Source organism: Carcharhinus amblyrhynchos, chromosome 1 (genome assembly GCF_965287045.1).
Source record: "Carcharhinus amblyrhynchos chromosome 1, sCarAmb.v2.hapA, whole genome shotgun sequence".
Taxonomy (NCBI): Eukaryota; Metazoa; Chordata; class Chondrichthyes; order Carcharhiniformes; family Carcharhinidae; genus Carcharhinus; species Carcharhinus amblyrhynchos.
In genome coordinates this window covers 85,316,814-85,341,532 of record NC_137324.1, presented here as the reverse complement: position 1 = coordinate 85,341,532, position 24,719 = coordinate 85,316,814, and the positions used below count along the sequence as shown (strand labels likewise).

The 24,719-nt window shown below is 40.7% G+C and overlaps 1 protein-coding gene across 3 annotated transcripts in view; it reads right to left on the bottom strand.

Annotated features, from left to right (window-relative positions):
- Positions 1-24,719, bottom strand: part of atp8a1 (ATPase phospholipid transporting 8A1) — a 362,709-nt gene that overhangs the window by 196,813 nt on the left and 141,177 nt on the right. For all 3 annotated transcript variants that reach the window (XM_080188142.1, XM_080188135.1, XM_080188148.1), the window contains exon 15: positions 16,391-16,463. In XM_080188142.1, coding sequence (XP_080044268.1) covers positions 16,391-16,463 — 73 coding nt within the window. The remainder of the gene's footprint in view (positions 1-16,390; positions 16,464-24,719) is intronic.

The following is a 24,719-nucleotide window of genomic DNA, read 5'->3' as shown; positions in this document are numbered from 1 at the left end:
GCTCTGTGCTGAGGAAAGGTACAAATTTGGAATCAGCCATCTGGTCAAGCCAGAAAAATATATGTTGCAGTAAGTGATCTTGTTTCTGAACATCCTTGGATTTGGACAGCAGAGTGGAAGTGAATGTGAGATTGTGTGGTGTACCTCTACTAAAGTTTTGCCTTGGATTTGCAGAGTTAAGAATCTATAAAGGAAGGTGTGAGTTCTAACTAATTGTGTTTTTTATGAGGGATGTCCTGTCAGACTATTTTTATTATGTAACTGTCATCTTGTGAGCTTAAGTTTCAGTTTCTTTTTGTTAATAAAACTTGTACTTTTATTTTCAAATCCCAAACATATTACCGGAATTCTATGCTACTGGGATCAGTAGATTTCTTCTTGATGCAGAACACAAAAAAAGTCCACGATCACAAAGTCAAGTTTACTCCTGAAATTTGGTTTGCTCAGCAAATAACATATGCATTGCAAGTAACAATAGATAAACCAAATGTGTTTAAAAAAAAGTTCAAGAATTCTTCTAACAATGTGGTAAAATGTGATTAGTGTCAAACAACATAAGAAATAGGAGCAGGAGTAGGCCAACTAGCCCTTCGGGCCTGCCCCGCCATTCAATAAGATCATGACTGATCTGTTGTGGCTCAGTTCCACATTCCCACCCTCTCCCCATAACCCTTAATCCCCTCTCTTATCAAAAACCCATCAACCCGCGTCTTAAAAATATTTAGCGAGGTAACCTCCACCACTTCAACGGGCAGAGAATTCCAGAGATTCACCACCCTTTGAGTGAAGAAGTTCTTCCTCAACTCCGTTCTAAACCACCCCCCCTTTATCTTGAGGCTGTGCCTCCTAGTCCTACTGTCCTTTCTGAGCGGGAAGAGTCTCTCCACCTCTATCCTATCCATCCCATTCATCATCTTATACGTCTCAATGAGATCTCCCCTCATTCTTCTAAACTCTAACGAGTACAAGCCTAGTTTATTCAGCCTCTCCTCATAGCTCAACCCCTTCAACTCTGGCGTCAGCCTAGTAAACCTCCTCTGCACTCCCTCCAAGGCCAAAATATCCTTGCGTAAGTACGGCGCCCAAAACTGCACACAGTACTCCAGCTGCGGCCTCATCAATGCCCTATACAGCCGCAGCAAGACCTCCCTACTTTTATATTCAATCCCCCTCGCTATGAAATTTGTCTTGATCATTGAAAAAAATAGTTGCATGCATTCTGATTCCTTCAGCATTAATTATTGATAGGTTTTTCTTTTCAGTCTAATCTTTCTCTCTTAATTCAACTTTTTTTACCCTCTCTATTTTGCATTCTGTACTTGATTTGACATTTTAACTAACATCCTTGGTTTAGACTTGGTTCATCGAAACATAGAAACTAGAAGCTGGAATAGGCCATTCAGCTCTTCGAGACTGCTCCGCCATTCATTTTGATCATGGTTGATCATATCAGCTTTCAATAACCCCCTTCTTCCCATACCCTTTAGCCCCAAGAGTGGTATCTAATTTCTTTTTGAAATCAAACAATGCTTTGGCCTCAACTACATTCAGTGGTAGTGAATTCCACACATTCACTACCCTCTGAGTGAAGAAATTTCTCCTCACCTCAGTTCTAAAAGGTTTACTCCTTATAAGAACATAAGAAATAGGAGCAGGAATAAGCCATCTAGCCCTTCGAGCCTGCCCCGCCATTCAATAAGATCATGGCTGATCTGTTGTGGCTCAGTTCCACTTTCCCGCCCTCTCCCCATAACCCTTAATCCCCTCTCTTATCAAGAACGCATCAACCCGCTTCTTAAAAATATTTAGCGAGGCAGCCTCCACCACTTCAACGGGCAGAGAATTCCAGAGATTCACCACCCTTTGAGTGAAGAAGTTCCTCCTCAACTCCGTTCTAAACCGCCTCCCCTTTATCTTGAGGCTGTGCCCCCTAGTCCTACTGTCTTTTTTGAGCGGGAAGAGTCTCTCCACCTCTATCCTATCCATCCCATTCATCATCTTATACGTCTCAATGAGATCTCCCCTCATTCTTCTAAACTCTAACGAGTACAAGCCTAGTTTATTCAGCCTCTCCTCATAGCTCAATCCCCTCAACTCCGGTATCAGCCTAGTAAACCTCCTCTGCACTCCCTCCAGGGCCAAAATATCCTTGCGCAGGTGCGGCGCCCAAAACTGCACACAGTACTCCAGCTGCGGCCTCACCAATGCCCTATACAGCTGCAGCAAGACCTCCCTACTTTTATATTCAATCCCCCTCGCTATGAAGGCCAGCATCCCATTCGCCTTCCTGACCACCTGCTGCACCTGCAAGCTGGGTTTTTGCGACTCATGCACAAGGACCCCGAGGTCCCTCTGCACCGTCGCCTGCTGCAGTTTTTCGCCACGTAAGTAATAGTCCTTCCTACCATTCTTCCTACCAAAGTGGACCACCTCACACTTGCCAACATTAAATTCCATTTGCCATTTCCTGGCCCATTCGCCCAGCCTATCTAGATCCTTCTGCAGACTCTCCACACCCTCCGCACAATTTGCCTTTCCCCCAATCTTGGTGTCATCAGCAAATTTCGACACCCTGCACTCGGTTCCCTCCTCCAGATCATCTATATAAATGGTAAAAAGCTGATCATCCCTGTTTGCAAAGGTTACAGATAAATGATAGAAACAATTATACTTTTTGGATAGTTGACTGGCAGCAACTTGCAGACAAAAGCGTACAGCAATTCCATGGGCAAGTATAATTCTAACAAAAAGCCCACAACCACCAAAAAATATAAAGCGTGTTAATCATGGATTACATGCAGAGATTACATTTCAAATTTATAGTACCTTAGCAAGCAAGTGGTGTGTTTTTCCAGGATATATGGTTGTTTCATGAGATTTAAAAAAGAATCACGTTCTAATTTAATACATTTCCATTTGCACTCAGAACCACTGTTCAAATAGATTCCAGGTGTTCATTGTACCACATTGGGTGCAATCTTCTGACCATGGGACATGTTTATGCAACTATATTCGAGGATTCATGATGATATCAAAATTAATGAACTTGCTGGAAACTACAACTTCTAAGTGGATGACAGCTACTAGTGAAAAACTGCAAACTTCCTTTCAGATCTTTTGCTTTTTAAACAAACTCATTATACTGAATTCAGATTGAATTTATGTGCAATATGGAAGACAATAGAAGAAGGGAGCTGTATTTTGACACATTTGCTTTTTAAATGCTTAACTTTTAACCTGCTGTTTCCATAATGATCTGTATTAGCTGGTGAGGCTTTTTTTTTGCATATAAAGGGCTTGCCCTACTTTTAGGAATCTCATAATTCTACAAAACTGTGCAACTAATTAGAGTTGTGTGTCAAATAAGAAAGATGTGTATCTTTTTATTTACATTTGAAGTGTAAATTTTATTTAGTCATCACTGATTAAGGGATGTCTAGATTAAACTGCATTTATTTCATTGCAAGAAATCTGACAGGCAAGGCAGATGACCTCAGGGCATGGGTGGGTACATGAGGCTGTGCTATTATAGCTATTACTGAAACATGGCTAAGGAAGGGACAGGGCTGGCAGCTCAATGTTCCAGGGTACAGATGCTATAGGAAAAATAGAACAGGAGATAAGAGAGGGAGAGTTGCGGTTTTGATTAGGAAGGACATCATGGCAGTACTGAGAGGGGACATTACCGAGGGCTCACCCACTGTAGACCTGACAAATAAGAAGGGGGTGTCATTTTGATTGGACTGTACAATAGGTCCCCAAATAATCAACGGGAAATTGAGCAGCAAATATATAAGATTACAAACAGCTCCAAAAAAAAGGACAATAATAGTAGGGGACTCTAACTTTCCCAACATTGACTAGGAAAACCATAGTATTAAGGGCTTAGATGGAGAGAAATTGTTGAGTGTATTCAGAAAGAATTTCTCATTCAGTATGTGGATGGCCCAACTAGAGAGGGGCAAAACTTGACCTCCTCTTGGGAGGCAAGGAAAGGCAGATGACAGAAGTGTTAGTGAGGGATTACTTTAGGACCAGTGACCATAATTCCATTAGTTTTAAGATAGCTATGGAGAATAATAGGTCTGGACCAAAAGTTAAACTTCTAAATTGGGGCAAGGCAATTCTGATGGTATTCGACAGGAACTTTCAAAAGTTGACTGGGGGAGCCTGTTGGCAGGCAAAGGGACATCTGATGAGTTGGGGGCTTTCAAAAGTGTGTTAGCCAGGGTTCAGGGTAAGCACATTCCTTTTTGAGTAAAGGGCAAGTTGGTAGATGTAGGGAGTACTGGATGACTCGGGATATTGAAGTCCTGGTCAAGAAGGTGGTCTGACAACACCAGGTTTTAGTCCAACCTATTTATTTGATAATATACTCACAAGCTTTCAAGGGGACTGCCTCTTCGTCAGGTGAATGGAGAGGCCAGAACTCTCCATTCACCTGACGAAGAGGCAGTCCCCTCGAAAGCTTGTGAGTATATTATCAAATAAATAGGTTGGACTAAAACCTGGTGTTGTCAGACTTTTTACTGTGTTTATGCCAGTCCAACGCCGGCATACCCACATCAAGAAGGAGGTGGCAACACATAACATGCATCAGGCAGCTGGGATCAAATCGATCCCTTCAAGAGTATAGAGGGTGTCAGAGTAGCTCAAGAGAGAAACCATGAGGGCAAAAAGGGGACACAAGATTGCTGTGGCAGATAAGGCAAAGGAGAATCTAAAAAGCTTCTACAAATACATAAAGGGCAAAATAATAATTACGGAGAGAGTAGGGTCACCTAAGGATCAACAAGATCATTTATGTGTGGATCTACAAAAGATGGGTGTGATCCTAAATGACTATTTCTCACCAGTATTTACTGTTGAGAAAGACATAAATGTTAGGGAACTTGGGAACTAAATAGTAATGTCTTGTGGAGTGTACATATTACAGAGGTGGTGGTGCTGGAAGTCTTAAAGCGTATCAAGGTAGATAAATACCCAGGACTTCATGAAGTGTATCCTAGGATATTGTGGGAGGCTAGGGAGCAAATTGCAGATCCCCTAAACAATGATATTTGAATTAGCGACGGTCATAGGTCTGAAGATTGAAGGATGGCAAATATTATGCCTTTGTTTAAGGTGGCCTGCAGGGGGCAGCTTGGGAACTATAGGCTGGGGAGCCTAACATCTGTAGTGAGTAAGTTGTTAGAAGGTATTCTGAGAGACAGGATCTAGAGACATTTAGAGGAGCAAGAACTGATTAGAGACAGTCAGCATAGCTTTGAGAGTGGAAAATCAGGTCTCACGAATTTAGTTGAGTTTTTTGAAGGAGTAACCAAGAAGGTAAATGAGGACCAGGCAGTTGATGTTGTCTACATGGACTTTAGCAAGGCCTTTGACAAGGTACAGTATGGTAGTTTGTTGCTTTAGGTTAAACCTCATGGGATCCAAGGTGAGGCAGCCAATTGGATACAAAATTGGCTTGATGACAGAAAACAGAATGGCTGGAGAGGGTTGTTTTTCAAACTGGAGGCCTGTGACCAGCAGAGTGCCTCAGGAGTCAGTGCTGGGTGCACTGTTATTCGTTATTTAAATTAATGATTTGGATAAAAATTTAGATGGCATGACGACATCAAGATTGGTGACATGGTAAACAGTGAAAAAGGTTATCAAGGATAGCAATGGGATCTTGATCAATTCAGCCATTGGGCTAACAAATGGCAGATGGAGTTCAATTTAGATAAATGTGAGGTGATGCATTTGGTAGATTGAACCAGGGCAGGACTTAGTTAATGATAGGGCACTGGGGAGAGTTATAGAACAAAGAGATCTAGGGGAACAGGTTGATAGCTTCTTGAAAGTGGAGTCACAGGTGGACCGGATGGTGAAGAAAGCATACAGCATGCTTGATTTCATTGATCAGGACACTGAATACTGGATTGGGATGTCTTGTTGAAGTTGTTCAAGACATTGGTAAAGCCACAGTTGGAATAGTGTGTAGAGTTCTGGTCACCCTATTATGGAAAGGATATTAAACTATCCTTTTAATAGGTTAAGATTTACTAGGATACTACCAGGATTTGATGGTTTGAGTTATAAGGAGATTGACTGGAACTTTTTTCCCTGGAGCATAGGAGGCTTAGGGGTGATCTTACAGAGGCCTATAAAATAATGACGGGCACAGGTAAGGTGGATAGTCAACGTTTTCCCCCAAAGATAGGGGAGTCTAAAACTAGAGGGCGTAGGTTTAAGGTGAGCGAGGAGCGATACAAAAGGGTCCAGAAGGGCAATTTTTTTCAGAGGGTGGCAAGTGTCTGGAATGAGCAGCCAGATTCAGTAGTAGAGGTGGGTACAATCTTCTCTTTTAAAAAGAATTTAGACAGTACATTGGGTGTAAAGGGATATGGGCCAAGTGCGGGCAATTGGGACTAGCTTAGCGGTTAAAAACAGGGCGGCATGGACAAGTTGAGCCAAAGGGCCTGTTTCCAAGCTGTAAACCTCTATTATTCTATGACTGATGGCACTCACTGAGTGGAACGTTAAGAGTTTAACTGCCACTCTAGAAATTTAATACCCAGTCTAGGTTGACACTACTTAGAGTGCTATACTGTTAGGTAAACCATCCGTAGGATGAGAATTTGAGCCAAGATCCTGTCTGCCATTTCAACTATACCAAGATCCCACAGCACGATTTGAAGACCAAGGGATAATCTAACTAATGTGTCCTTCATCAACATCACTAAAACAGATTATGTGGTCATTATTTCATTGATGTTTGTGGAACCTTTCCAGGCATAAATTGGTTGCTACATTTTCTTACAAAGCAACAAAGTGACCATACTTCAAAAATATTTAATTGCCTGGAAAACACTTTGGATATTTGGATATAACACTTTTCAGAAGGCATTTGGCAAGGTGCCTCACAAGAGGTTATTGCAGAAGGTCAGTGAGCATGGAGTTGGGGGTAGGGTGTTAGCGTGGATAGAGGATTGGCTGTCAAATAGGAGGCAGAGAGTGGGGGTCAGTGGGTGCTATTCGGATTGGCGGTTGGTGACTAGTGGAGTGCCCCAGGGTCAGTGCTGGGGCCTCAGCCATTCACAATTTATATAGATAATCTGGAGGAGGGAACCGAGTGTATGGTGTCGAAATTTGCTGATGACACCAAGATTGGTGGAACGGCAAATTGTGTGGAGGGTGTGGAGAGTCTGCAGAAGGATCTAGATAGGCTGGGCGAATGGGCCAGGAACTGGCAAATGGAATTTAACGTTGGCAAATGTGAGGTTGTCCACTTTGGTAGGAATAATGGTAGGAAGGATTATTACTTATGTGGAGAAAAACTGCAGCAGGCGACAGTGCAGAGGGACCTCAGGGTCCTTGTGCATGAGTCGCAAAAACCCAGCTTGCAGGTACAGCAGGTGGTCAGGAAGGCAAATGGGATGCTGGCCTTCATAGCGAGGGGGATTGAATATAAAAGTAGGGAGGTCTTGCTGCGGCTGTTTTGGGCATTGGTGAGACCGCAGCTGGAGTACTGTGTGCAGTTTTGGTCGCCATACTTACGCAAGGATATTTTGGCCTTGGAGGGAGTGCAGAGGAGGTTTACTAGGCTGATGCCGGAGTTGAGGGGGTTGAGCTATGAGGAGAGGCTGAATAAACTAGGCTTGTACTCGTTAGAGTTTAGAAGAATGAGGGGAGATCTCATTGAGACGTACAAGATGATGAATGGGATGGATAGGATAGAGGTGGAGAGACTCTTCCCGCTCAGAAAGGACAGTAGGACTAGGGGGCACAGCCTCAAGATAAAGGGGGGGCGGTTTAGAATGGAGTTGAGGAAGAACTCCTTCACTCAAAGGGTAGTGAATCTCTGGAATTCTCTGCCCGTTGAGGTGGTGGAGGCTGCCTCGCTAAATATTTTTAAGACGCGGGTTGATGGGTTTTTGATAAGAGAGGGGATTAAGGGTTATGGGGAGATGGCGGGAATGTGGAACTGAGCCACGACAGATCGGCCATGATCTTATTGAACAGCGGGGCAGGCTCGAAGGGCCAGATGGCCTACTCCTGCTCCTATTTATGTTCTTGAAGGACTATTACTTACGTGGCGAAAAACTGCAGCATGCGACGGTGCAGAGGGACCTCGGGGTCCTTGTGCATGAGTCGCAAAAACCCAGCCTGCAGGTGCAGCAGGTGGTCAGGAAGGCAAATGGGATGCTGGCCTTCATAGCGAGGGGGATTGAATATAAAAGTAGGGAGGTCTTGCTGCAGCTGTACAGGGCACTGGTGAGGCTGCAGCTGGAGTAGTGTGTGCAGTTTTGGTCGCCGCACTTACGCAAGGATATTTTGGCCTTGGAGGGAGTGCAGAGGAGGTTTACTAGGCTGATGCTGGAGTTGAGGGGGTTGAGCTATGAGGAGAGGCTGAATAAACTAGGCTTGTACTCGTTAGAGTTTAGAAGAATGAGGGGAGATCTCATTGAGACGTACAAGATGTTGAATGGGATGGATAGGATAGAGGTGGAGAGACTCTTCCCGCTCAGAAAGGATAGTAGGACTAGGGGGCACAGCCTCAAGATAAAGGGGGGGCGGTTTAGAACGGAGTTGAGGAGGACCTTCTTCACTCAAAGGGTGGTGAATCTCTGGAATTCTCTGCCCGTTGAAGTGGTGGAGGCTGCCTCGCTCAATATTTTTAAGACGCGGGTTGATAGGTTTTTGATAGGCAAGGGGATTAAGGGTTATGGGGAGAGGGCGGGAATGTGGACCTGAGCCACGACAGATCAGCCATTATCTTATTGAATGGCGGGGCAGGCTCGAGGGGCTAGATGGCCTACTCCTGCTCCTATTTCTTATGTTCTTATGTTCATATATGTCCTAAGATTCTGAAACGTTCTAAATTAATGTATTGTTGCAAACAGCAGAAGAAAACCTAAAGAAAATGGTGGATGTTTGCCAAGCAGGCTTTTGGCAGTAAGTGCAATGTAGCATATTCGAGAGACAGGCAATGGCAGATTGGAATGAAAAGGGTTTTGAAACATTTGTTTGTGTGCAACTACTTGTCAGATTGAATACTTAATGATTCTCAAAATATCAGCTGTATACTTACTGTATTGGCAACAATTATGAACACCAAGTATTTATATTGCTTCGATGTTTATAAATGTATGTACAATACACAATAATAGACAGTGAATCACAGATGCAAACTCACATGCTCACAGTGGGCCATCCAATATTTTGTTTCTCTTCCCTAAAAATCTTACTATTTTTAGGCAGGTTAATTTGTTTTTAAATGCAACTGTGTAAAACCAACCAATTTTCTTCTTAAATTTGCGCTTTCAACCAATAATATGAATCCAGAGAAAGGACAATAGCAATTTGCTGGGTTTTTGATGAAAGGAATGAAATAATAAAACAAAAATGCATGATATGGATTCAGCATTTGATCCATTAGATATGTGATTAAGACAGGTTTTAACATATTTTAATATTTCTAATGATGAGGTTAATTGCAAATATTTTTCAACGTGTGTAATGGCTCTAACATCATCTTGTAGATGTCTCAATTTTCAACTGTGCGAGACTACGTGTTGCTCTTAATTTTGTTCAAAAGCCACAGTTTGAAAAATAGTCTTAAAGTTTGAGATAAATTTTGAAATAAATGCTGATTCTGGATAAGAATAACTTACACTAAAAAATGCTGCATTTTCCTACTAAATCAATTATATATGATATTCTTTAGCAGATCCATTGGATTGACGATGACTTGCTTTTATTCTGCTTCAATGGGTTTCGAGTTGCCTGCTAACCCCAATGTTTAATCTGCAGATTGCCACCTGATGCTGCTGGTGCTTGACAAGCTGGGTAGAGTTTTGAGTGCTTTGATATCTTGACTTCCCCTCTGCGTGCTCTCAATAAAGCCACTTAATACATTTGATCCCTTGCTAAATCAAACTTCTGCTTTTGATTGGTCACAAAGGCGGCACTCCCATGAGTTGGTAAATGATTGCTCCCTTCAGGGATGCCTTGAGGACATTGCTGAAGTGTTTCTGCTGTCTCTTGGGTGTCTCCTGCTGAGATCAAGTTCAAAATGGAACAGTCGCTGCAGGAATCTGGTGTCGGGCACATACACGATGTATCTTAGATGCTTTTGAGAGATTAGCATCTTGATATGGGAGTGTTGGCTTCAGACAGAAATGCTGCTGGTAGACTGCCTTGTTTATCTCTGGATTTTCATAAAACATATTACAAGACTGGTCAACATCACTAAAAAAGCTGCCTGTTATACACTAGTTGCTTATTCAGGATTCAAATGTTCTTCATTGTCGGAACTCCCTCTAAAGCAATACGAGAACAGCAATGAATAATTGCCCACTGCAGTTTGTTACTGCATACCAGCAGTAACAAACACAGAATTGCAAAGTTAACTAAAGGTTTGTTTAAAAGCAGTCATCATAATTCTACACTGAACAATCGTTCATGTAAACAACTTCCAGGTCAAATCAAACAGAGAATTATTATTGATGAAAAACTACATAAAATTTAAAGGGAATAAATAAAAGAAAATTTAAAGAAGTGTAACCTGCACAGTCCAGGTGAAACACAGAAAATAGGAGGAGGTGACCATTCAGCCCGCCATGCTATTTGTTACGATCATGGCTGATCATCCAACTCAATAGCCTGATCCTGCCTTCCCACCATATCCTCTGATTCCCTTAGCCCCAAAAGCTGTATCTAATGCCTCCTTGAAAATATACAACGTTTTGGTCTCAACTGCTTCCTGTTGGAGCAAATTCCACAGGCTCACCATTCTGTGGATTAACAAAGTTCTCCTCATCTCAGTCCTAAACAGACTACCCTGTGACCCCTGGCTCTGGACATCCCCACCATTGAGAACATCCTTCCTGCATCCATCCATCTAGGTTTCTATGAGGTTCCCCCCTCATTCTTCTGAACTCTGAATGTAGTCCTAACTGACTTAATCTCTCCTCATACATCAGTCCCACCATCCGAGGAATCAGTCTGGTAAACATTCTCCGCTCTCCCTTCATAGCAAGAATATCCTTCTTCAGATAAGGAAACCAAAATTGCACACAATATTCCAGTTGTGGCCTCACCATGGCCCTATATAATTGCAGCAAGACATCCCTTGTTCACATATATATTCTCCTATACGCAAATCATCTCACTATGAAGGTCAACACACCATTTGCTTTATTTACTGCTTGCTGCACCTGTATGTTTGCCTTCAGTGACTTATTGCACATTCACCTCTTAATTTATAGCCAGTCAGACAATAATCTGTCTTCCTGTTTTTGTCTTCAACATGGGTAACCTCACATTTACCCACATTATACTTTGTCTGCCATGCATTTGCCTAAATCACATTGAAGCATCTCTTCATCCTCCTCACAGTTTACCCTTCCATCGAGCTTTGTGTTATCTGCAAATTTGGTGATATTACATTTCAATCCCTCACCTAAATCAATAATATATATTGTGATAGCTGAGGTCCAAGCATGAACCCTGTGGTACCCCGTTAGTCACTGCCTGCTATTCGGAAAATAACCTGTTTATTCCTACTGTTTCCTGTCTGCCAAACAATTTTCTATCCATCTCAATACATAATCCCTAGTCCCCTGTGCTTTAATTTTACATGCTAGGCTCTTATGTGGGACTTTGCCGAAAGCCTTTTGAAAGTTCAAATAAACCACATCCACTGGTTCACCCTCATTAACTATACTGGTTACATCCTCAATAAGGAACCTATATTCCTCTTCATCAATCTTTTTCTCTTTACATACCTATAGAAATTATTACAGTCATTTTTATATGCTCCTCAAGAATTCCAGTAGATTTGTGAAGAATGATTTCCCTTTGGTAAATCCATGCTGGCTTTGTCTGAATTTACTAATTATCAAGGGCCCTGCTATAAAATTTTTGTTAATGGACTCTAGAATTTTCCCCACCACCGACATCAGGCTGACAGGTCTTTAATTCCTGTTTTTTCCCTCTATCTCCCTTTTTAAATACTAAGGTTACATTAGCTACCCTCCAATCTGTTGGATCTGTTCCAGAGTCTATAAAATCTTGGAACATGACCACCAATGCATCTCATGTTCCCAGGGCCACTTCCTTTAGTACTCTGGGATTTAGATTATCAGGCTCTGGTGATTTATTGACCTTCAATCACAACAATTATCCCAACACCACTTTTTTTTAACCAATACTGATTTCCTTCAGTTCCTTCCTTTCACTAAATCCTGTGTTCCCCAACATTCCTGATATGTTATTTGCGTCCTCCTTGTGAAGGCAGAACGAGAGTATGCTTTTAGTTGGTCAGCCATTTCTTTGTTCTCCATTATAAATTCCCCTCTTTCTGAAAATAAGGAACCTATATGCATCTTCATCAATCTTTTTCTCTTTACATACCTATTCAAATTAGTAGTCATTTTATGTACTCAAGCTTACTCTTGTATTCTAGTTTCCCTTATTTAATCAATCCCTTAGTCCTCCTTTGCCAAGTTCTAAACTGCTCTCAATCCTCAGGTCTGTTTTTTTTCCTGGCCAGCTTGTATGCCTCTTCCTTGGATCTAGTACTCTTATTTCTCTTATATGCCATGGTTTTGCCACCCACCTTTCTCATTTTACTTTTGTGCCAGACAGGAATAATAATTGTTGCAGTTCGCCCACGTTCCCTTTGAATATTTGCCATTGCCATGCCATTGAATATTGCCATTTCTTTGAGAAATGTTTCAAAATCCATTCTAGCCAATTTGCACCTCATATCATCATAGTTTCCTTCATTAAGATTCAGGACCCTCATCTCAGACAAACTACATCACACTCCATCTTGAAGAAAGATTCTATCATATTATGGTCACTTATCCCCAAAGGTTCTTGCACAAGTAGATTGTCAATTATTCCTTTCTCCTAAGACAATACCTGGATCATGATGGCCCGTTCTCCAGCTGGTTTCTCAATGTACTGGTTCAGAAAACCATCCCGTATGCACTCCAGGAATTGTATTGTGACTAACTCGATTTGCCCAGTCTATATGCAGATTAAAGCCACCCAAAATTATAGATGTTTCTTTCTCAAATACATCTCTAATTTCCTGTCCCATTCCGAACATCTATTCTACAGTTTGGGAATCTATATGCAACTCCCACTAACGTATTTGCCTCTGTGTTTCTCAGCTTTGCCCATACAGATTCTACATTTTTGGAGTTAATATCTTTCCTCACTATAGTGTTAATTTCCTCTTTAACCAGCAATGCAACTCCACCACCTTTTCTTTTTTGTCTGTATTTCCTAAAAAGTGAATAAATGCTGAATGTTCAATTCCTATCCGTGATCACACTGCAGCCATGTCCCCAAAATCCCAACTCTATCATGAAGGAAGGAACTTTTTCTTTATTGAAGTTTTCAAAATATTAAACTGTATTTAAAGCACAGTGGTTAGCACTGCTGCTTTACAGGGCCAGGGACCCGAGTTCGATTCCCGGCTTGGGTCACTGTCTCTGTGGAGTCTGCGTGTTCTCCCTGTGTCTGCATGGGTGTTCTCCGGTTTCCTCCCACGGTGTGAAAGACGCACTGGTTAGTTGCATTGGCCATGCTAAATTCTCCCTCAGTGTACCCAAACAGGTGCTGGAGTGTGGCAACCAGGGGATTTTCACAGTAACTTCATTGCAGTGTTAATGGAAGCTGACTTGTGACTAATAAATAAACTTTAACTTTTTAAAATTGAGCCAAAGGATAGGAATTTAAAATGCAGGAAGTTCCTGATAATTCAGAATTGCCTTTTGCACTGGAGAAACATTAAATTATCCAGTATCTCAAATTAAGCAATTGAAATAACATTGTAATTAAATATTTTATAAAGCTTTAAGGATGATAGCCAATTATTCAGTAATTTGGATTTTTTGCAACTTTAAATTAGCAATAGTGCACAGTAGTGAAAACACATTTAAACCAATGCACTAGAAATTAGAATAATATTGGCAAAAACACTGCAAATGTTAAAACACAGTTGAAATCTACAATGGGTAGAAAACATATGAAGGGAAATCAGCTTAACTGAATTAATTAACTTTTTTTATTCTTTTTTTTCAGTGATCAGGTTTTTCCTGGAAGCAATTTTATCACTCGCCTTATTTGAATGTGACCTTCTTACTAATAAAAGCTTAACATCTTCCAATTAGGTGAGATCACAGCTAGAAGGTGGTGGAGAGAAAAGTAAATTGCACCTACCATGATGAGTGATAATCGCACAATATTTTTGAGTCAGCTTATTTTAAAATTTCAGGTGAGCTGCAGGCTCTGGAACCCCTAATGCCTTCATCCTACGCAGCTTTTATTAAACAATCTTTGCCTCCAGCATGAATAGAGGACTACACTTAATATCTTTGCTCAGAACTGTGATTTGGTGATCTTGGTTTAGATTGTGTAGTCAAGAGTATGAAAAGTGTATGTTTCCAGATGCATCAGTACTAATGGGTACAGTGGCTTAGTGGTTACGGTGCCAGGCAAGCAGTTCTGAGGTCAAGGGTTCAAACTGCAGCAGAAAAAGTCAACACTTTAGTAGTGTAGTCATTATTTCTACACGTGTAGTCCAGAGGCCTGGTCTAATAATCCCGAGAATGTGGGTAATTTGAGAATTGAATAAAAAGCCAAAGAGTAACAAAACAAACATGAACCTGCCAAATTGCTGTAAAAACCCAAATGCTTCACAGATCTGCATTAAGGAAGGCAACTTCATCCTTATCTGGCTTGGCCTACATATTACTCCTTTTGAGGGCCACTTTGCATGGTATCAATAACATATTTATAAAAAAATTATGCAGGAATGTCTACCTGAAGAGGATACCTGTGCTACAAACAATATTCCAAAAGTGATTTCTCTAATGTTCCTAATGTAGGGGCACACACAATTAACTTAGTTCCTTTTTCAAATGCCCTTAAAGTGCATCTTGGTATTCAATTTGTTTTAATTTATACTTTTTTTTAAAAAAGGTATTTAGGAACGATAAGAAAGCCTAGCGGCAATGTGCCCTCTAAGTTGCTTGGTTGCCCAACAATCCAGAAGTTCCTGCGCAGGCCGAAACCATCTGTTGCAAGATACCCCAGGTGCATGTCTACATAACAAAATTTAAAGGGGCCATGCAACAGATCAGTGGGCACAACAAAAAATGAATGAGTGGTGATGCTGCCTGGCAATCATAAGATAACCATCAGCCAATGCAGAGTTGAAAATAAATTTTCCCCAGAAGCGAGAGGGATAGAATATAAAAGCAGGGAGGTCTTGCTGCAACTGTACAGGGCAGTGGTGAGGCCGCAACTGGAGTACTGTGTGCAGTTTTGGTCCCCCCATTTGCGAAAGGATATATTGGCCTTGGAGGGAGCTCAGAGAAGGTTCACCAGGCTGATACCGAAGATGAGGGGGTTAGCTTATGAAGAGAGATTGAATAGACTGGGTCTGTACTCGTTAGAGTTTAGAAGGCTGAGGGGGGATCTTATAGAGACTTACAAGATAATGAAGGGGCTAGATAAGGTAGAGGTAGAGAGATTCTTCCCGCTTAGAAAGGATAGCAGAACCAGAGGGCACAGCCTCAAAATAAGGAGGGGGGGTGCAGTTTAGAATGGAGTTGAGGAGGAACTTCTTCACTCAAAGGGTGGTGAATCTCTGGAATTCTCTGTCCCTTGAAGTGGTGGAGGCTACCTCGCTGAATTTATTTAAGTCACGGGTAGACAGATTTCTGATAGACAAGGGAATTAAGGGTTAAGGGGAGAAAGCGGGAAAGTGGAACTGATCCACTTCAGATCAGCCATGATCTTATTGAATAGCGGGGCAGGCTCGAAGGGCTAGATGACCTACTCCTGCTCCTATTTCTTATGTTCTTATGTCTATTTCCAATCTCACGTTGTTGAAGCATTGTATAAAAATTGTTAATAACATCAAGTTTCCATTTCAGTTTACAGCCAAACTCAACTTTTTATACATCTCTTCTGGAGGGTACAACTATAGCTATGAGGTCAGAACACTGAATCATTAACAATAAATGTATCTAAACCAAAATTGGCACCGCGTCTCAGGCTCGTTCCAATAGAATACGTTTGATGGCCTTTACTGGACTGTTGATTGGATATCAAGTCCTTCCATTACGAGTTATATCATGGGCTGCTTGACTAATCAGGAAGGGCATTGTCATTCACAGAGATACTACAGAGCTAATCCACTACTCCCTTTCAACCAAGATTTAAGGGGTTGGTGCTCATCTTTGTTCAGGGATGAAAGGTTTTTCTCATTAAAAAATCATATGGATCAGAGTATTCAGTCATCACTTGTACTCTTATCAAATTTATATATTGACTTTAAGGTGCTAATTTTAAAAAAAGAAATCAATAATGCATTACTTACGTGGTTGCCTTGAAGATTTTCCAGTAGAGAAGGATCTTGAAATACACTTTCACCATTTGATGATTCACTTTTCCTTGAATGAATAAAATGAAATGAAAAACCTATTTAATCAGTTCACATCTATAAATTTAAAAAGGTACAAATTATGTGCAATAAAACTCTTTGAACAGGAAGACACATTGTCCCGAGAACGCAGTATCCTACATGCAAAATCACTCGCCAGAAAGCACTAAATGTTACTGCAAGAAGATTTTATTGTCCAAATATCTGTTCCAATGACTACAATAATTCACTTTCAAGAAAATCAATACAGTGTAATGAACAATAAACTAAGTCTGAGGATTTTTTACTGCCGGTCTAGACTGAAAAAAAATTCCAAACACCAAAATTGTAGGGTTTCTGCACTTAATGACAAAGGATTTTTTGAAAAAGTTAGCTCATTGCCTATATTCTGTTCAATGTTATACTAAAGCTTTGCAAACTTCTTGTCTAATGTGCTTCAAATGCAGCAGAAAACTCTAAATTAACTGGCAGTAGTCAGATCTCCATGATGAAGAATGCAATGGACGTTTGTTGAAAAAAGTAATCTACTCTCAGGTATGAGTTTCTCCTCCTTTCCATAGAATTGATTCTCAACCAATATTAGAATCATAGAATCCCTATACTGCAGAAGGCCTGCACTGACAATAATCCCACCCAGACTCTATTCCCTTAATCCTATGTATTTAGCCTGCAAATCCCCCTGACACCAAGGGTTAATTTAGTATGGCTAATCAACATAACCCATACAGCTTTGGAGTGTGGGAGGAAACCGGAGCGCCCGATGAAATCCTTGCAGACATGGGGAGAACACACAAAACATGCACGCACTCACAATCACCCGAGACCGGAATTGAACCCAGCTCCCTAACGCTGTGAAGCAGCAATGCTAACCACTGTGCCACCATGCCATCCTATCTTTTATCATCTTCAATCCAACAGGAGAAATGAGAGTCAAACTCTCTTGTTCCTAACTTGTAGAAATATGTTAAGGCTAAATCCAGCCACTTCTCTAAAAGCTTGAATATGTGTATACAGGGAGAATTCCAACAGCAATATTGAGGTATTGACAACTACAGGAGAAATTAGTGAAAAAAAAACTACGCACTTAAAGAACAAAGGGAAAGATTGAGGAAGAGCAGATCTCTTTCACATTTTTTTTTAACCATCACATACATCTGGATTATACTTAAATCAGTCGTACAAAAAATGGAGTTAGATAGTAAGATCAGTTTGATGTACTAACATGCACCGTCCTGAGCACACCAATCTAAACATCATGTTTGGAGAAAGCATAGAGGCTGCTGCATGCTTAAACGGTAAAACAAATTTTCTGATGACCAACAAAACCAGAACATTCCTTTAACCAATGATTCCTGATTGGCTGTAGTAAAGCAAACTATTCTTCGCATTTCTGGAGACAATATTTTTGAGAATAAGTCAGATCCCGATCATGTCCAGAAAACAAACAAAGATTTTAAACACAAGAGAACACAAAATCTTTCTTCGATTCTTGAGGAATCGGTGACAGAAACATTTTGGTATTTTGAACGTTTTAGTAATCCAGAGGTCTAGAATAAAATCCTGAGGATGACAGATTCAAATCCTAATGTAATAGTTTGAAAATTGTGACTTAGTTTTAAAAATGTGGAAATTAAGAGCTGGTATCAGAAAAACATAACTAAAAAGCTTTAATTATTGTATGAATATCTATTTGGCTTCAAACTAGAAAAACAAAGCAATCAGTACATTTTTTATTAACATATTTGTTATTGGGATATGCAAAAAACTCTGGAAAAGCCATATTTCTAATCCATCCTCAGTTGCCCTAGTGGTGGTAGACCTCCAGCCTCGGGTGACACTGTGAGGGGTTTGCATATTTTCCCTGTGTCTGCATGGGTTTCCTACGGTGCTCCAGTTTCCTCCCACACTCCAAAGACATGCGGGTTAGGTTGATTGGCCATACTAAATTAACCCTTAGTGTTAGGGGAATTAGCAGGGTAAATACATGGGCCCGGGTAAATACATGCGTCCAAGCACCTGGATGGGATTCTTTGAACTACTGTTCTCCTCATTGTAATGCTGCTCACATATCAATTTTTGGTGGCTGATTCTAGGACATTGATACCACAAAGAAATGGCCATATACACCCAAGTCAGAATTGTGCATTCCATAGAGATGAAAGCATTCTTATAGCATTGCTACACTCAAACTTCTCAAAAGGTAGAGGTTAAAGGTAAGAAAGGTTGAGATAAACTTAATGATTTATCGCAATGCATCCTGTAGATTGTACTTGCTGTAGCCACACTACTTTTGGCGATGAAGAGGTTGATATAGGCTTCAGTGGAAGAGTCACCAATGGGGATAATGCATTGCCCTGGATGATGAGTACAGCTGTGCCTAGACCCATTCAGCATTCTATCATATTCCTGATTGCAGCCTTGTAGATAGTGGAATGGTCAGGTGGTCCCATTGTCTCTGCCCAGTTCTTGTAATCATTGTATTGATACCGGCTGGTACAATTCAGCTTCTAGCCATCATCTGCTGCCTCTAAGAACATTAGAGCATAAGAAATAGGAGTAGACCATCTAGCCCCTCGAGCCTGCCCTGCCATTCAATAAGATCATGGCTGATCTGATAGTGGTTCAGTTCCATTTATCCGCCGGCTCCCCATAACCCTGAATTCCCTTATTCATCATAAATCTATCTACCTGTGACTAAAACACATTTAACGAAGTAGCCTCCACTGCTCCGATGGGCAGAGAATTCCAAAGATTCACTACCCTCAGAGAGGTTCCCCCTCAGCTCTGTTTTAAATTGACTCCCCCTTATTTTGAGGCTGTGCCCCCTAGTTCTGGTTTCCTTTCTAAGTGGAAATAATCTCTCTGCCTCTACCCTGTCTAGCCCCTTCATTACCTTGTATGTCTCTATAAGATCTCCCCTCAGCCTTCTAAACTCCAACGAGTACAGGCCTAATCTACTCAATCTCTCCTCATAAGCTAACCCCTTCATCTCCGGTATTAACCTAGTGAACCTTCTCTGTACTCTCTCCAAGGCCAATATATCCTTTCGCAAATAAGGGGACCAAAACTACACACAGTACTCCAGCTGTGGCCTCACCAGTGCCCTGTACAGTTGCAGCAAGACCTCCCTGCTTTAATACTCCATCCCTCTCGCAATAAAGGCCAACGTTCCATTTGCTTTCTTGATCACCTGCTGAACCTGCAAACTGAGTTTTTGCGATTTCATGCACAACGACCCCCAGGTCCCTCTGCACAGTAGCATGTTGTAATTTTTCACCATTTAAATAATAGTCCATTTTACTATTATTCCTTATAAAGTGGATAACCTCACACTTGCCAACGTTATACTCCATCTGCCAGATCCTTGTCCACTCACTTAGCCTATCCAAATCGCTCTGCAGACCTTTCGTGTCCTCCACACAATTTGTTTTCCCACTCATCTTTGTGTCATCCGCAAACTTTGTTACCCTACATTTGGTCCCCTCCTCCAGATCGTCTATGTATATGATAAACAGTTGAGGCCCCAATACTGATCCCTGCGACACGCCACTAGTCACCAACTGCCAACCAGAAAAGCACCCATTTATTCCAACTCTCTGCTTCCTGTTAGACAGCCAATCCTCAATCCACGCTAACACTTTACCCCCAACACCATGTACCTTAATCTTTTGCAGCAACCTTTTGTGAGGCACCTTTCCTTTTGGAAATCTAAAAGCACCACATCCACCGGTTCTCCTCTGTCTACCACAGTCGTTACATCTTTATAAAAATCCAGTGAACTCATCAAACACGTCTTTCTCTTCATGAATCCATGCTGAGTCTGTTTGATTGAACCATTTTTTTCCAGGTGTCCTATTTCTTCCTTAATGATGGATTCCAGCATTTTCCTAACTATGGATGTTAAGCTAACTGCCCTGTAGTTACCCGCCTTTCATCTACCTCCTTTTTTAAACAGTGGCGTCACATTAGCTGTTTTTCAGTCAGCTGGCACCTCTCCAGAGTCCAGCGAATTTTGATAAATTACAACTAATGCATCTGCTACTACTACTGCCATTTCTTTTAATACCCTGGATGCATTCCATCCAGGCCTGGGGACATGTCTACTTTTAGTACCATTGGCCTACCAAGCGCTACCTCTTTAGTAATAGTAATTGTTTTAAGGTCCTCACCCCCGACAGTCTCACGACCGTCAATTTTCAGTAAGCTATTTGTGTCTTCTACCACGAAGGCTGACATAACAAACTGGTTTAGGGCCTCGGCCATTTCCTCGTTTCCAAAGGATATGTGGAGCTAGCTTGGCTTTTTCATGTTCGAGATGGTATTAACTGATATCTAACCACACTTGGCAGCCCAAGCCTGGTTGTTCCTTGCATTCTGTACAGGTTGGCATGAATTTTGGTACACATGGAGATGAATACTACAAGCAGTTTTATCCCAGATCTAATAATGAAGGGTGGAATGGGTGGTGGGAACTGGTACAAGAACAAATTTAAGAAGTTGAAGGTAGTAAAGTTGCCAATGCTTATCTGATGCCCAGGAATGTAATAATTAGCTACAACTACTGTCATTTTCCTTTGTTTCATGGATGGCACCACAACTGGCTGGCTTTGCCTTTTACTGTGAAACTTTCACTTTTGCTAAGGCTCCTTAGTTTGTTTGTTAGAAGCATATTTATTTAAAAATCTACTTCCATTGTAGCCAGGGGCTGCATTGTAGTAAGTTTTCTAGTCAATCACTCCAAGCAACTGAAAGAACAATATAATAACATATTGATCTTTAGATTAGGGTCTTTACATTATCAGGGTTTAAAGTTTAACAGCTATTAGATTTGTTCATTGTGTAGTTGTGATATTGTATTGGACTATTCCTAAAACTTACCATGTTACATTGTTAGTTAGTTATTTGTTTTGAGTTCTGTAGCTCATGGTCACAGAGATTTGCCTGTGGGTAACATGCGGTGAAGTTAGGCAGCGATCACGTCAAACAGAAGCAGATTTGATCGTGTCCATTCCCAGTGTCACCAGTTCACAACTGTGTAAGGCACGTGAGCAACTATTGTAATTAGGGCCAAGAATAACTTTGCAAGCCCTTTGTCGTTGGAAGTTGCCTTTGAGTTAGCCCTGTATTGTCTCATTAGGAAACGTATAAGCCGAGGGCAGGAGAAAATGTTTTAAGAAATCTGTATTCCTTTAAATGTATCAGAAATCTTAACTGCTCAGCAAAACAAACATTACCACAAGGACTGAATGAAAAGCTCAACTTAAAATTACTGAACTCACCCATTCAGTCAAAGGAGGCAAATCTAGCCTTTTGGACTTGGAAATTCTCTACATTAATGACAGATGGTGTTTAAATTGTTCTTTAGTTAGCCACAACAGAAATAAACAGTCCTTTTCTGCAAGATTCCACATAGTCCAGTAAAGCATTCACAGTTGGTTAGGGGATCATGAGGTCACTCATGCAGAAGGAAAACAGTTTGTCCATGGCATGAACTTCCTCCATTTGTCTTTCAAACCAAATTTACAGGAGTGAAGTGATATATTGGGTAACTAGAAGGGGGGATTGTTCTGGATATGTGATTTTTTTTTTTGCAATATTCCCTTTCTTTGTGCTTCCAACACTGTCTTCAATATATCCCAAATAGAAATAGCTTCAAGTAGTTAAATCTTCATCTGTACCTGTGACATGGCATATTCCTATTGCACTTGCCTATGTTTCAGAGATGAAGATAATAAATCTTCCCACTTTTGGCCTCACTATCAATCCCAGAGGTCCAGCATGATACGAAATAAAAAATAAAGCAAGCCTGTAATGAAGATAATGTAACAATCGAGCTGGATATTTATCTTCATGTAACCTGAACAAATCAAATTAGCAAAAGTAGTTTGGAAGATGAGGTCATGAAGGTAATTAGAGACCATTTCCAAGAACAATACATTGTGGAACCAATCGGCAAAGAAGTTATTTTGGATCTTGTTTTGTTTAAGGAGACAGGGCTAATTAATAAACTCTCAAGTGATCATAATATGATAATTTCACATGAAGTTTTGCAGTGACATATGCAGGTTCAACTACTCAGTTGCATGTAAATAAGGCCAACTACAGAGGACAAATTAAATGAAGTTGATTAGATTCAAATCAATGAGGGTAGATAAGCAATGGTGAACATTGAAATAAATGTTTCATAACTCTAAATAAATCTACATTCCTCAAGACCAAAAGATGTAGGAACAGAATTAGGCTATTCAGCCGTTGAGTCTGCTCTGCCATTCAATAAGATCTGTTGTCATAATCCTCAACTTTACTTTCCCACCTTATCTCTATCACACTTGATTCCCTTACTAATTAAAATGCCTATCACAGCCTTCAACATACTTAAAGACCCAGTCTCTACAATTCTCTGTGGCAAAGAATTCCACAGATTTACTACGCTCAAGAGAATAAATTCCTCCTAATCTCTGTTTTAAATAGGCAACTCCTTAATCTGAGACTATGCTCTCTGGCCCTAGACTCTCCCACAGGGGAACCAACCTCTCATCATTAACCCTGTTAAGCCCCCTGAAAATCCTATGTGTCTCAACAAGGTCATCTCTCATTCTTCTAAATTCCAATCAGGCAGGCCCCAACCGACTCAACTTCTCCTCATAAAAAAATCCCTCTGTACTTGGGATCAAACAAGCAAACCTTCTCTGGACTGCGTCCAATGCCAGTATATCTTTCCTTAAGCAAGGGGACCAAATTGTTTCTTCAGGTTTTGAAATGGATTAGAAGGCAATGAATGTAAAACATTTTGTTACAATTGTACAGGCTTTGGTGAGACCACAGCTGGAGCACTGTATACAGTTTTGGCACCATACTTAAGGAAAGATATATTTGTCTTAAAGGTACAATCAACAAGATTGATACCTGTGATGAGAGTCTAGAACTAACGTGCACTGCCTCTGGATAAAGGGTCAGCCATTTTGGAATGAGGTGAGGAGAAATGGCTTCAGGGGGCTGTGAAGCTTTGTAATTCTCTAGAACACAGTGGATGCTCAGTCACTGAGTACACTCAATGTAGGAAATCAAGAAAAATAGGGTTTGGGCAGCAGAGTGCAACTTAGGTCAAGCATCAGGCTTGATCTTATTAAATGGAGGAGCTGGCTTGAGGAGTCATACAGCCTTTGTTCCTCTTATGTTAATGATGTTAATATTATGACCAATGAGACACAGGGCTCCGTGATAGTAATAACACAGCATAAAGCCTGATCTCTATTCCAGTTCTTGTAACGAATGTGAAAGCTATGTCACTTACTATCCTATCAGCATCTGTGGTATTTGTAGTAATTTCCTCACTGTGTGCTACAATGTCAAATGAAATCTTTATAGGACACTGGTTCTGGAATAGTGATTGCAAGGTTCCTCTAAGCTTTGTAAACGACATTCACATCTGTTCAGCTTGAGAAAGGCCTGCTGTAGCCAATGCAGGACATGAAAATTCTTTTCAATACACTTGAGGAACTGATTTTTCTCAGAAGCAACAATAGTATGATTAATTCACCAGAAAGATTGACAATTTCTTTTGCAACCCGGAAACAAAAATCACAGAAAATATATCTGAATTTGAAGCACTTGTGTAATTGAACAAATTACAGAATGAGTAACATATCTCTTTATAATATCTCTGCCTCAACATTTTAATGAACGTCCTAGAAATATAGAAGAACTTATGGCACAGTCGACAATCAGTCAATCCATTGTCTGTATGCTGGTGTTGAATGTTTTAATGGTCATTTTAAAATACGAGACAACGTCCAAATGAGTAATATTTTCCAAGTACACATCATACATTTCATAGTATTTGCCTTCTTGTCCAATTGGGCCATTGTGCTCCTTAAAAAGTCTTTTCTGCTATTCTCCCTTTGTATACATCTTCATACACAAGTTATTCATTTTTCAAGTTGCCTTCTCCAAGTCATTTCATAATTGTTGGGTTCCCGTCACATCCTTCTACTTTCCAGGCTTCAGTTTTTTTATTTCCCTAAATATTCCATACTTCAAGATATCAGGTCCTAAATGATGCTGGGAAAATATCTTTTTCTCTCTATTCTTGAGTTCTACAAGCAGCATATCATTTTTAGCAATTCCTCTTCAAGCTTGCTTAACACTGCTCCCTGCCTCACCCGCCTCAGCGAATTCTTTTATTTTCTCATAGTATGCATCCAGTCTTTTTTTTTACCGTATTGTGAAAAGCAGTGGCTGGAGCTTAACACAATTGGCTTTGATT